Here is a 13,655-nt window from a genome sequence, read left to right as displayed (position 1 = left end):
TTTATGGGCTCCTTTTGCAGACAATACTTGATTAATCTCCACAGTCATCTACCCAAATAAGAGGAGATTAACCGACATCCTAATCTGTCATAAATCAAACAGGCAGGGAGCCTTACCTAAGAGACAAACAGCACAGAGCCTACATTAGGGTTTAGCCTACATTATTCTAAACCTAATTTAAGCCAACACCAGGACTGAAGATGGATTTTTAGGCTGCATTTCAAGGTATCACAATCTGGGATGTGTTCCCTGCTTCTCCCACTGCATCTCCCTGCCACACACAAAGAAAATCAGCTTCCCTCCTGCTTCAGGCAGCTGGGGACAGCGGCACAGAGGTCCCCAAGCCTGCAGAGGTTTTTTTTTTTTGGGAATGCCAAGAGCTGCCAGCTCCATGGAGGAGCAGCAGGGCTGGGATCACCGGGAAGCAGCAGTTTGTTCTCTGCAGGAATGCCGAGGCTGTGCTCGGGTTTTGGGGGAGCTCGCTCTGATTTGCAAATCAAAACCAAACAAAATCAGATAATGAAATCTTTTCCGGGGACATTCTGGATTTCCTCGGGCTATAAAAATGTTGAAGCCTCTAAACATCTCAGACCTGCTTTCCTGCATTCCAGGGCTATAGCCTACCTGTACCCTAAGGCTAAGATGGAATCACTGTCTCACACCGACTCTTCCTTGACATTCACAAGCTCCTTAAAAAAAAAAAATCCCTCCCCAAACTCGCTTTTGGCAAGTAAAGGAAGCAGATAAGGAAATATAAATGGCACTTTTTCTAAGGATAACGTGTGAAAGATGCAAATGCACAAGTGTGAAAGACAGACCAGACTCCAAGGTACGCGTGACTGTTGATCTTAGCACTATCAACATCTTTTTGTCGCAGATGTCATCACAGAGGTGAAGTGAGTAGCAACTGTGAGTCAGGATGGCAGCGTGGGCTCTGGCATGATGGGGAAGCGATTTCTCACTCTCTGCCTGTTCCCTGAGCCATCAGCCCCCAACAGCTTGTTCACAGGCTGCTGCCTTCGGAGCAGGATTAAATCCTTAGCTGCGAGGTAATTTTGTGGGTGTTTACCAAGTCGTGTTGATGTCTGATGAAATTCAAACCCCTTTAATTGGCATTTCCTTGTTGGGCACGCAGGATGAACCAGATGCCTTGGGGCAAAGGCTGAGAGCATCCTAAAGAGGAAAATATCAACCCACTGTGCAGAGTATTTGGCATCAACAGCGTAATTTCTCCTTTGTGAGTGGAGAAATTCTCCGTTTGCCGTGTCTGTGTCCTGTCTTCCCGGATGGAAGCAGCTCACGCTAAATCCAAACTCCCTTTGAGAGCTTTCTGGAAAGTCTTGTATAGATGTATATGCTGATTTCTCGTTATTTGGACAAAGAATTAGAATGTCTCGAGAGGAAAATCTTTGCTGCAGCAAAAATCCTGGGTATCTAAGGCCGTAGGAAATGCCATTTTATCTCAGATTTACCTTCCTTAGCATCCTCACAGGAGCCATCCTCTACATCCTCTACATCCTCTAAAGAACAGCACAAGAACCATAAAACACAGAATCATAGCTAAGGGCCAGATAGCTACTCTAAAACACACAAAGCTCTAATTTTTAATGCTTTTGTGTGCCCTTAAAGCACCATGAACAGGCTGCAGGAAGGAGCAGGCATTTGGCAGCTGATCACCTGGCAAGTGTTGAAAGGAACAACTTCTGTACAGCTCAGGAGTCTGCCAAGGTAACATCCATCTTTATCCTCTGGGTCTTTCTGCTCTGCTGGATTGTATAATTTATTTATTCTTTGGACAGCGTGTGCAACAATGTAAATATTGGCATCAATAACAAAAGGAAAAATGGAAACCAAGAACCCTGGTTGCTCTGGCTTGGTGCTCTTGCACTGGCTGTGCCCTTTCTTATACAAATTGAAATTCTTTCCTTCACCCTCCTCTCTTTGTTACCTCATTTACTGTGAAGAATTATTAATGCTCTGTGTAAAATTATCCTCTGGGTTTGTATGTTGGTTTTTTGTTTTTTTTTAATTACAAATACATAAGGCCTGTAGAGCTTTCCCTATCTGTGGAGCTGATCTGCCAGGATGGAAAAGCTGCAGGCACCGGGCTTGGCTCTGCAGCAGGAAAGGGAAACCTGTCAATCCACACGAAATGCTGAAACAGCAACTGAAACATTTGCTTTTCCCAGCAGGCACCCAGGGCCTCTTTGAGGATTAAACCTCCTGCTAAATTTAGCCTGGTCTCACTGGAGTCAGTATCAGAAGTTATCAGATCAGGACATCTCTGGGGGGAATGACGTCTGTCCCTGCTGTCCCTGTCCCCTGGCAGGCTCCTGTCCTGCCCTGGGCTGCAGCTCTTGGGAGCTGGGAATATTCTGTGGAGCCAGAGACTCCAGGGACATCTTCAGAGGATGTGAAAAACCTGCCCTCAGCAGCCTGCTCACAGAGCAAAATAACCCTGAGCTGAATGTCACAGGGCAGAATGGCTGAACCACCTGAAACATTGTGAGCCATTCTTTTCTCAGCTGTTTTTTTAGTGTCTTTCACTGAACTTTTCCGTCGGTGGAGCATACCAATGGAAATTCCTTTTTCCAATGCAATTTACACTCTCATCTGCTCTAAATTAAGGAGCATTAATGAACATTCTAAAAGAGTTAAATCTGTGGGGGAGACAAGAGAAACCCTTCAAAACAAAACAGGCTTTGCAGATTCTTGTTTGGGTCGATTGGCTGTGTCATGCTCTCCTCATCACCTCCACCTCTGAGCTGTGGAAATAAATGACCCCATCCCTTCAGGAAACAACCCACTCCCATTTTCTTTCTGTTTGGAGCAGAGCCTGAAGGAGGTTGCAAAGGTGAGGCTTTCCAGAGGTGCTGGAGCAGCCCTGTGTCCCCACAGCTGTGGTTAAAATGTGCTGCTTTTCCAAATATCACTTTTGTTTCTTGGGATGAAGGGCACCAGGCTGGAATTGTACCAGGCTGGCAGTGCTGAGCCATGGAAATTCAAGACAAGTTCCATCCTCTCACTGGGAAAGGCTTCACCAAATGGAACTTGTGATTCCTCTGTGGCTGTTGTGTTCTCCACACAAATCCTGCTCCTGCTGGGTGCTCTGAAGGTGCTCAGAGCTTAAATTTTAACCTCCTTTGGAATATTTCTTCTCTCTGATTAGAAGCTGTGATTTGACTCAGTTTGATTTGATTCAGTGTCCAAAGACTCTGAAGAGTAAAGACTCTGCACTCAGAGAGCAGAGCAGCAGTGAATATTTAGCCACACTAAATATTCACTAGTGCAGAGAATTTTGATTTTTTTCCAGTTTTAAATACTGATACTCCACATAAAACTGCTGAAACTGTGTGTATGTATATATATTTACCAGCCACAGGTGAATGCCCTCCTCCCTCTTACAGTGACAAATGGAAAAATAGAGACAACAGGTATAAACACCAAAGGAGGTAATTCCTTTTTCAAGGAATTTGGAAATTTCAATAAAATTTTCAAGGAAATAAGGAAATTTCTAATTTCCTTTCCTGAAATCTGAGGCTGTCTGCTCTGAGAACAACACCACAAACACCTTTTACCCTGTCATTCCCATTTATAACATGTTCAGACAGCTGTAGCACATAAAGTCTGATCTCCTTCTTCAACCAGAATTTTGTCCCCAGGTCCTGGTGCCACAGAGCTCCTGTGTGGCTGGGAAGGGTAAAGCAAACACAGAGATTTCCTCAGCTGCCACTGGACAATCAGAGAGTCACTTCACAATTTTTATTTGTTGACAGCTTTTATAAAACAAAATTCCCCTTGGATCAGACATCTCATAAAACATTTATTCAGTCTCGTGCATGCTCGTGACACATCAGGCTCCAGCAGAGCATCTGCAGGACCAGACAGTGGAGCTGAAAGCAGAATTCCTGCTCTCTGCTGAAGGGGAGGGAAACTCACAACATTAAGGCACTGTCAAACCCCAAACCCACACATTTGACCTTTCCTCCTGGCTTTCCTCTGCTGGCACACAAGGAGGGTTTTTTTATCTTTAATGAACCATCAGCTGCAGTTTTGAACAGGGACACACACACACACACAAACCCTCACTTCAGTCCAGTCCTGTTTCCATTCCCAGCTGCAATGGAAACAGCAGCAAACCTCCCTGCTGGAGATGGAAAATGCTCAGTGCTACATCCCCAGGCTTGCCACTCTCCCTGTGGTGATCCCAGCCCTTGGAAGAACAAAATCAGTTATAAGAACAGCTTTGAACTACTCTAAAAGCCAGAGTTCACTAAGCAGAACAGGAATGAGCTGACAGACCCCTCCTGAGCCATGCAAGGCAGTTCAGATCCTTCACTCACTGGCACAAGCTGCACCCACAGCCCAGCAGCTTGGCCCCAGGGGACCTACAGAAGGTAACCAGTATTTTCAGCTGATGGGCTTCTATTAGTCCTTTAAGGTAGTTTTTCACCAGCTGGTGTGAAATGCCCTGCTTCAGCCTTTCTATGTGAATTTAAGAATATAGGAAAGGTTTTTTTCTGCACCCAGGGAGTGTTCAGGCTGCCCTGGAGCACACCAGGATCACTGCAAGCCCAAACCAGCACGTGGCTGTGGGCTCAGGGCCACAAGTTCCAACTGCAATGTCAAAAAAAAGCCAGATTCAGGTCCATGACTTAGGTGCCCTGGCAATTATAAATAAATAGTAATAAATACACTCACACACACTCTTCCTGCATCCCACAGGATTACGAACAAACCAGAGCCATGCTTCTCCCCTGGTTCAAGAGGGTGAGGTTTGGGGTGGGACTCAGCAATGCCACACACAGCCTAGGATAGTGACAGTGCCAACACATGGCACTGGGAGCACTCCACAGCTTCAGAGCTCTGCAAACACAGACTTGGCTGAGCAAACACAAGGTCCTGACCATCAGAATCAGAGGGAACTGAGGTGAGCAGGGTTTGGCTCGGCCCAAGGCCATGTCCTTATTGCATTTAAAATGTCACATTATTTGGAGATATGGCAGGTGTGGGAGCTGGGAAAAACCAGAGCAGGCTCATACCAGGCCATTTAATCTCCTCGAGTATGAAACCTGATTTCCACATTGTGTCTTAACAGTTTGTTGTTTTGGCAGACACTGAAAAGGTCAGTGAAAATTCAAAGGAACTTAAGAATTGCAGGAGTACAAACCATTCCCCCATTCATAAATAAGCTCAGTGAAAGATTTTACATCAATTGAAAATGCTGCATCAGATTTGCTGACAGTTTGGGAAGTGGCAGCCACTTACCACGCTGGCACAAACCTACAAATCCCTGAAAACCTGATCAGAATAGAGAGGCAGAGACCAAGAAGCAAGCAGCAGCACAGAGAGCAAAAATGAAATTCAGGGACCCAGCTGGCAGTGTCCTGGCTTCCACCTCTCCTCTGGAGTCTGAGGGAGAAGGACTGGAGCATAAAGGAGGTCACAGGTGGCTTTGAGACTCAGCTCTGGAAGAATTTTCTTGGCCTATTTTCTGCGCCGTTGCTTTTTTATTCAGCTTTTTTTGCCTTCCTTTTCCTCGTGCCTTCGTTCAGCTCCTCTTTGGACTTGGCAGGAGGAGGAGGAGGAGGAGGGTGGGAAACCTCGTGGGAGGCCCCGTGGTGGTCGTGGTGGTGGCTTGGGTGCCCACTGGAGACAGAGCCAAAGAGGACGGGGCAGACGAGGTTTTCCAGCGGAGCAAAAGGCGAGGCGTGGGAGTGAGTGGCTGTCATGAAAACCTGCAGGCAACAGGGAGCACTCAGAGATCACACAGAGCAGGGAAATACTGACCAGTGAGCATTCTACTGACCCCAGAGAACGTCCCTGCAAGACTCCAGGCACAAGGAGCTGCTTGTGTGATGGGGAATTTAGCATTGAATTTCCTGAGCAGATCCTACAGCCAGGGAATCCCGTAGTGGCTCAGGAAGGTGAATATTCCCACTTGAGGTTCTGTCATTTGCTGGCAACAAAGCTGCTGTAAACTTACCTTGCAGACTATCATGAACATGGTGAAAAAGAAGATGAGGTTGGCTTCAGAGATGGGGAGCCAGTGAGTCTGCTGCAGAGTGAAGAGGACTGTGCCATACAGACTGGCCTTTGTAGGGCTGCAAGAGAAAGAAAGAGGTTTTCTGGAAGGTTTGCACCCAGCCCTGACTGGTTCTTTCATTCCATTCTTCACCTGACTGGGAATGTCCAGCTGCTGACTTACAAGGACATATGAAGAATTTCATTTGTTTCAGGCTTCCAGACCCCACGCAGCAGCTGCTCAAAGTTCGACATCAAGGCCACACCAGAACCTGTGAGACAGAGAAACCTGTCAAAGAGCCAGAGCTGCCCCAGCACAGGGCTCTGGATCCTCAAGGGAACAAAGGGTTCTTGACATTCTCCCCGAATTTAGAAGTTAGCCTAAGCCCACAGAGCAGGGCAAACGCTTCCCTGACGTTCTACCAAGTGGATCCTGACGCAGGGAAAAGGCATTTGCCTCTTGAGTTACTGATGCTCAAGTGCTTGCTCCAAACACAACCTTAAAGTAAAACTGACTGACAGAACCCCCTGAAAAGACACAGGTGAGGTCAGAGATCACAGGAGAAAGAACACAGAACTCCTGACTCCAGCTCCCCAACCACTGTGCGAGGCAGCACAAACGCCAGCGCGGCGAGAACCTGAGCCCACATCCCCTCCCTGCTGCTCCCCCCGAGCTGCCCCCACACTGTGCCAGCCCTCCCTGCAGCCTCTGGAGCATGCCAGGTGTCACCTTTGACCCATCCCGTGGCCATCATGACGAACCACCCGTGGTGGTAGAGGTGGTGGGCGTGGTGCACCCCGGCCGCGATCTTGCGCACGCGAACCACCTCCTTCATGGCCACGAAGATGAGCTTCACGGGCAGGAAGCTGACACACTTGTAGAAGAGGTTCATGGGACAGAAGAATATCAGGTACCTGCAAAAGGATCAGAGATTTGTTCTGATCTGGGATATGCAGAGAAGGGTAGCGTGGCAGATTGAGTTATGGCAGGTGAAGGGGGTGAAGGAGGAAAAAAATCTAAAAATAAAATATTCCTGATTTCATAGGTAATCCTGAAAGGAAACCAGCATGCAATGAAGCCTCTCTATAGCAAGGACTGAGTGAGTCCTCAGTAACTCAGAGAGCCCTCACTACTAATACTCCATCTTGAATAAAACCCAATAATTTTAATTCAGAATTTTTTAGAAGTTTGTGTTTTCTATGGTCCAGAAGCATCAGCTCATACAGAACAAGAAGCTATATATACTGAAATTATATTACAGAGGACAGATTTCAAATACTCTTTTTTCCAGAAGACTGACAGATTTTTCAGCCCTGAAAGAAGATATTTGTCTTTATTTTCTCAATATAGAAAACTAGATGGCTGAGGGATTTACTCCGAGATCTATTTATGAAAACTTCATTCACAATGTTTCCCAACAATGCTCACTCTGCCAGGCAAAAGCACCTACAACCCACACACACTGGGGAAGTTAAAGGTTCATTTGTGCACATTTCACAAACACAACGAATAAAATGCCCCCAAACCTTCAGGATGTGCCACCCCCTGCCCTGTGTGGGATCTGTGGGTGCTGCTGCTCCTGGCTCAGCAGTGGCTGCTATGAATAGAAGTGCCCCAGCCCAGATAATCACAGCATTAGGCAACTGGGCAGAGAAACTGGGAACCAGAGCCAGGAGTGCAAGAGCCTCAGAGGCAGCCTCAGCCCACCCCTGCTGTCCCCAGTTAATCCCAGTGAGGTCAGAGCTGTGTCCCACAGGGAGAACATCTCCCCCCAGCCCTCCCTGCAGCTCGTGCCACATCAGGAGGGCTGCAGGGCACTCACCACACTGCTGTGGCCAGGATGACACTGGAGTTGTGGCTGAAGTAGCCAATGGGTGCCTCTCCCAGCAGCAGATCAGCCAGGATGTAGCTCCCAAAGCAGTGCAGCATAGCACAGAGCCAGGAGGCAAAAGGGCTCTTCCGGGACATCTCCACGGCTCCTGTGGAAAAAATTGGGAATCACGGAGTCACCAGGGTTGGAAGGGACCCTCAAGGGCATCTCAGTGAGAAGATGGATCTAGCAATTAAGCAGGAACTTCAAGACCCAGGAAGAGAGAGGCTCGAGGTGCGTGTTCTCCCACAAAGCAACTCAAAGAAAAAGCGCTTGTAAAACAAAATACAAAAGTGTGAAACCCAAACAAGCACCAGAGATGGCCAAGAAATGATCACAGCCTGCAGAGCCCCCGAAGGTCTCATGTGAACAGAGTCATTAGAAGTTTATGAACTGGCTGAGAGATTCTCTCCTTTATTTACCATAAAGAACATTTTTTTCCCTTGAAATCAATGTCTTTTTACAGTCTAAAAATAAAATGCATACTGGTACCATTCTCTCCACTGCTTCAACCTAGGTGCCCTCTAGAATTCATGAACAATCTGTTCAGTTCTTTCATTCATAAGATAACCTGCAAAAATAGAACAGGAATTCTTAATCTTTATTTGAGAGAAGAGGATTTGAGGGTTCTACCCCGCTTCTGTACTAGTCTGGAAATACTTTGTGGTCTCCTCCCACAACCTGTTATGGCCTTTTTTTTAATTCCTGTAGCAATTTTCATCCATCTTTGTACTTCTTCAGGGAAACCTCCCAATAACATCAATTCTGGGAGGTTCTTCCATCACCTTAAACTGCTCCAGAATCCTTCGTGCAGCATTTCAGATACAAAAACTGTTCAGTGAGCAGACAAAGAGAGAAAATGCTAAAAACATTATGTCAACATGATTACCTGGTACAACTTAAACAGCAGTAAGTGGATCAGCATGAGCCAAAGCTGTGAGTGCCCAGGCTCTTCCATCCTCGGGGACATTTGAACCAGCTGAAAACACAGCGGCAGCGAGACAGCTGCAACAGCCGAGACATGAAACTGGTTCTATAGGAACCTGAGGTTTAGCTTGAGGCTTAAATTTAGTAACACTTGTTTTTCCTTGGCTCCACGAAGCCATGCTGTCTCCAAGGGGGAAAACAGGACAGTTCTGTCCTGACACTGATCCTCAGCCCATAACTGTGGGATGGGAGCACTGTAGGAATCTGGGGAAAAGCACACCCGGCCTTATGCAGTCCCAAGTGGATTCCTGGGCTTGCATATAAATATATGCACATATATATATATAAAAATCTATTTTTGTGAGGGCTGTTAATTGTTCAGTTCAGGACTCCATGCTGGAAGGCAGCTGGGAGTGATCAGGCCTGGAAAGCCAGCATTTGTTTACAGGAGTTTAACGGGAACAGCGGGTGGATTGTACAGCTCGGAGGTCGCACAAAATGAGGTTTGAAAATCATTCCCGAGCTTGGGGTTGGTTTTCCCTTCAGTCACTGTGCAGCTACCGTGAAACTGCTCAAAACACAGCATGAGGAGTGCACACATTGTCAAAAACAGAGGGGAAGGGGCGTTTGGAAAAGAATGAGGCACAGCCAGGCTGTGACAAAGGCAGAAGGTGAAAGCCAAGGCACAGGTCTATCGATCTGTGCAAGATAAGCCCAAGAGAACAAACAAAGCAAGGTCAGTTATGGTTCCTGAGAACAGCTCAGGGCATGGTCCAGAGGGTGGGAAAAACCAAGGTTTTACTTCCAGCCCTTTTGTATATAAATAGGAGGAAGGTACTGCCACAAAAACATTCAAGCCAAGGGATTGGCGAGAAACGCAACTCTCAGTCCTGGGGTGGCAGCCAAGTGACCGAACTTAAATACCTCAATGCGGCCGGCATCCAGCCTTAAATAAAATCCAGGATTATTGCTCAAAATCAGAGTCACGTGGGGGTTATTCCTGCTTTCTCTTTAGACACAGTGTCGGGGCTGTGACACCGCTGTGACACCGCTGTGACAGGCAGAGCGAGGCGCGGGCAGGTGCAGAACCTGTTGGTGCGGGGCAGAGCGGGGTCTGTGCCGGCACGGCGGCACCGGAGCTCCCCCCAGGGCCCCCCGGCCACGGGCCGCACTCACCGGGCTCGTACTTGAGGTAGAGGACGGAGATGATGAAATAGGCGGTGTCGAACAGCGGGAACACCGGCAGCGCGGCGAAGGCGGCCGCCAGCTCCCCGAGGGGCAGCGCCTCCGCCAGATCCATCGCGGCCCCGGAGCGCGGCTCTCAGCCGCCGCTTCGCGATGCCCTGCCCCGGCCCGGCTCCGCAGGCCCGCGCGGGGCTGCGGGAGGTGCGCCCGGCGCTGCCCGGGCCGGGCCCTCGCTGCCCGCGGTGTCCTGCGCGGAGCCGCCGCCGCCGCGGAGCCCTGGCGGGGAGCGCAGGCGCCGCCGGCCGGGCAGCGCCGCCCCTTCCGCTTCCCCCCGGCCCGGAGCCGCCGCCGGAGCCGCCGCCGGAGCCATGATCGGGGATCTGCTGCTCTGCGGGTACCGGGGCCGGGAACCGGGAGCGGCTCGGCCGGGTTAGCCCGGCCCGGCTGCGCCTGACCCTGTTCCCGTCCCTCTTCTCGGCCTCTTCCCCCCTTCCCGACCCTTCCCATGCTCGTTCTCCCTCCCCGACCCGCTTCCCCGGCCTTCCCCGTGTCACTTTTCCCGTTTTGTCCCCTTCTCCGTCCTCCTGACCCGTTCCCCTTCCCCGACCTCTTTCATCATCCCCGACCCTTTTCCCATTCTCCATCCCTGTCCTCACTCCCCTTCCTTCTCTCTTTTCCCGTTCTCGTTTCCTTCCCTTCCCTCTTTGCTCGTCCCCGACACCCCCTTATCCGTCCTCATTCCCCTTCCCCGACTCTTTTCCCCCGTCCCCATCCGCTCTCCTTGCCCCTCTCCATCCCCGACTTTCCTTCCCCGTCTCTCCCGCAGGACGCTGCTGGTGAACGCCGGTGCCGTGCTCAACTTCAGGCTGTGAGCGACCGGGGAGGGCGGGCGGAGGAACGGGGAGGGTTTGTTGGGGTTCACCTGCCTGACGCGACCCCTCTGCCCCGCAGGAGGAGGAGGGACACGGAGGGATTCGGAGAGGAGCAGAGGGAACCCACGACCGGTAACGGAGGGGATGCGGGAGCCGGCACAGCCCTGCCTCGCACAGGAACGGGCTTTTCTGGAGGGAATCCTTGGCCAAACCACAGCTTTTCCACCCCTTTTTGCTGGATGTGAATTGCTGTGGGGCTGGAATAACTGGTTTATTAACTTGTAAACTGAAATGAGAAGAAACACACAAAAAGCACGTTTCTTTCAGCATATTTGACCTGTAGATACTTGTGCTATAGAGGTAACGCTCTGCTCACTCCCCGATTGCCATTTCCACGTGGATCCACCTGTGTTGCTCCCTTGTAGCTCTGTTTGCTGGTTAAAAATCCCAGAAAGCCTTTTTTGGTCTTCCTTTTTTCACAGTGTGACCCCTTTTTATAAGTTTTAGGTAATTTTGCCATTTTGCTCTGTATCCTTACAGAGTTGCACTGAACAGAGCATCCATCCTTCACCTACAATCATCCATCCTTCGCCTACAACCTCAAATTTCAATCTGAACTTTTTGTTGTGTTTTTTTAATTTTTTTCCCCTCTCAGAGTTGCTTGTGATTTTTAGGCAGCACTGAAAATGTGACTTGTCGGATGTGTTTTTCATATCAAAAGCGTCTCCTCCTGATTTCTAGGTGACAATATCAGAGAGTTCTTGCTGAGTCTCAGGTATTTCCGAATCTTCATTGCCCTGTGGAATGTCTTCATGATGTTCTGCATGATTGTGTGAGTAACCCTGTGCAGCATCTTCTCGCCTGGTTACAGAAAGTCACATATTGGCACTTTTCTTGCACATATATCTCTTTTCACATCTGTCTCTTCCACTCAATCTTCCATAATTCTTTTTCACTTCGCCTCTTTATTTCAATTTTCAGATATGGGTTGATCTCATGGGGTTTTTTTGCTAATGTGGGCACCTGTAGTGCATGAAAACCACCTGTGCCAGCACCTGAGTTATTCTGCCTCAGGCAGAGCGTTGTTTGTTGGGGGTTTCTCAAATCAAACATCACCTGGGTTTAAATTTGGGGATGTTTTTCATTTTGGGGTGGGGTGGAAACCCACCAAGTAAATCAGCCTTGCACTGGTGTGGCTGTTTCTCATCTCTTTTTTTTTTTCTTTGCATCCCCCAGGTTATTTGGATCTTGAAAGCCACCCATGGACACGTTGGAAGAAACTTTTGGCTGGGAACAAAACTTTTCTAGAAGTAAAAGATTCTGCTGCAGGGGAGCAGGGACACACTCGTCCCCTCCAGGTTCCTGCTCTGCCAGGGCTTGGAGCCACAACCTTCACACAAATTATCTCAGCTTCACTGAAAGAGAGTTTTGACTTGGTTTCCTAAGCTCAGAGTGAGAGCTGGGGCCGGTTTTAAACCTCTGCCTTGCCAGTCCCAGCTGGGGCTGTGCCAGCTCGAGTTGCCCCTGTCCAAGTCACACACCTGAGTTCTCAGTTTGGTGTAAAAGTTGAGCAGAGTGTTCTTGTAACTTCTCACTATTCCATTCGTTTTGTTGGAGGTGTAGAAAAGGAATATTCAAGAAAAAAAAAAATGCTGTTCTCACTTTCTCTCTGTTTTTCCAGAAAAAAAAAAGCACCTTTTAAATTAATATTTCAAATTTTTTTTCTAAGCAATATGTAGGGGATTTTGAATGGGGAAAAATGGCAAAAATAATTCTCTAAGCCAATGTTAAGAGATAATTTTGGAATAATCTTGGATTTGGTTGAATAAAGTTCTATTTAAGGGTAAAATATATATTTGATGCCATGTTCATTTTGTATTGGTGTATTTTGGGAAATTTGTAGCTATTCTTGTAATCTGTCTGGAGTCTTGTGTTATTTATATAAATTTGGGCTTTCTGACCAAGAACTTTTCCCCAGAATCACCGAGATCATTTAAGAGAGTGGAGTGTTGTGTATCTTTTAAATCAAACAGTAAACTGTTAGTGGGGCTTCCACAGCTTCAGTTTCTTTAGCTGTTGAGGAGAGAGACCTGATTTAAATGATTCCCTGGCACAGGTTTTAGGGAGTATTTTGAACTTTACCTGGTAGTGAGATGGAAATGTTGGGCACCAGCAGCTTTTTACTTGAGTCACCCTCTTGGTTGAACTGAAGTTTTCACATTAATGAAACATGACAGGGAAAGGGTCATTTGAGGGAGGCTGTAATGAACCCAGAAAAATGTACAGACAGGCTCATTCAAATGTGTTTTGAAGGAGAAAATCCAGAAATATCTACAACATTTGGTTAAATTTAAACATATTCATTGTCTGTAATTTTGGTATATTTTAATCCTTTTCTGATTCTTTAGAGTGTGAAGGGAAGGGTGGATGTGGCATCACTGTGTGTGTGACCTGCTGGACACCCTTGGGCTCAGCCCCAAGCTTTGAGCTTGTGGGGTTTTTGTTCTTCCTCAGAAAAATGGTGACTTTATGATCACAAGGAATTCCACTGCTAAAAGAATTCAGTTTTATCACCCTGCACACACCGTGTGGTTCCAGAGCGTGCTGTCCCCACAAGACTCCAGTTGTGCAAAAGTTGTGATTCAGCTTCAAAGCAGCTGCTTTAAAATAACGAAACCATAAGTCACTTTTGAGCTGCACTTAAATGCTGTGAACAACTTTTTAAGTGCTTTGCTGAGGGGACCAGAACGCCCCTCACACCTTCCCGCCCCGAGTG

At 48.0% G+C, this 13,655-nt stretch overlaps 2 protein-coding genes across 3 annotated transcripts; one reads left to right on the top strand and one right to left on the bottom strand.

Moving 5' to 3' along the window:
• Nucleotides 1–3,747: 3,747 nt before the first annotated feature.
• On the bottom strand, nucleotides 3,748–10,271 carry TMEM38A (transmembrane protein 38A). 2 transcript variants are annotated; one of them, XM_064396308.1, is made up of 7 exons: nucleotides 9,999–10,109; nucleotides 8,388–8,466; nucleotides 7,848–8,004; nucleotides 6,755–6,939; nucleotides 6,209–6,296; nucleotides 5,987–6,104; nucleotides 3,748–5,738 (listed from the first exon to the last, which is right to left on the bottom strand). In XM_064396308.1, exons 3-7 carry the CDS (start codon nucleotides 7,991–7,993, stop codon nucleotides 5,511–5,513), a joined length of 765 nt encoding a protein of 254 aa, XP_064252378.1. In that variant the 5' UTR covers nucleotides 7,994–8,004; nucleotides 8,388–8,466; nucleotides 9,999–10,109; the 3' UTR covers nucleotides 3,748–5,510. The 2 variants fall into 2 exon arrangements, with proteins under 2 accessions (XP_064252378.1, XP_064252377.1); XM_064396307.1 differs by lacking the exon at nucleotides 8,388–8,466 and having other exon boundaries at nucleotides 9,999–10,271.
• Nucleotides 10,272–10,335: 64 nt separating this feature from the next.
• SMIM7 (small integral membrane protein 7) lies at nucleotides 10,336–12,732 on the top strand. The gene is made up of 5 exons (XM_064396309.1): nucleotides 10,336–10,401; nucleotides 10,834–10,875; nucleotides 10,959–11,011; nucleotides 11,621–11,711; nucleotides 12,116–12,732. Exons 1-5 carry the CDS (start codon nucleotides 10,376–10,378, stop codon nucleotides 12,129–12,131), a joined length of 228 nt encoding a protein of 75 aa, XP_064252379.1. The 5' UTR covers nucleotides 10,336–10,375; the 3' UTR covers nucleotides 12,132–12,732.
• The last annotated feature ends 923 nt before the right edge of the window (nucleotides 12,733–13,655 follow it).

This window comes from Passer domesticus, chromosome 21 (assembly GCF_036417665.1).
Source record: "Passer domesticus isolate bPasDom1 chromosome 21, bPasDom1.hap1, whole genome shotgun sequence".
Lineage (NCBI taxonomy): Eukaryota > Metazoa > Chordata > Aves > Passeriformes > Passeridae > Passer > Passer domesticus.
The sequence above is the reverse complement of the archived record's forward strand: the minus strand, read 5'-3'. Positions and strand labels throughout refer to the sequence as shown.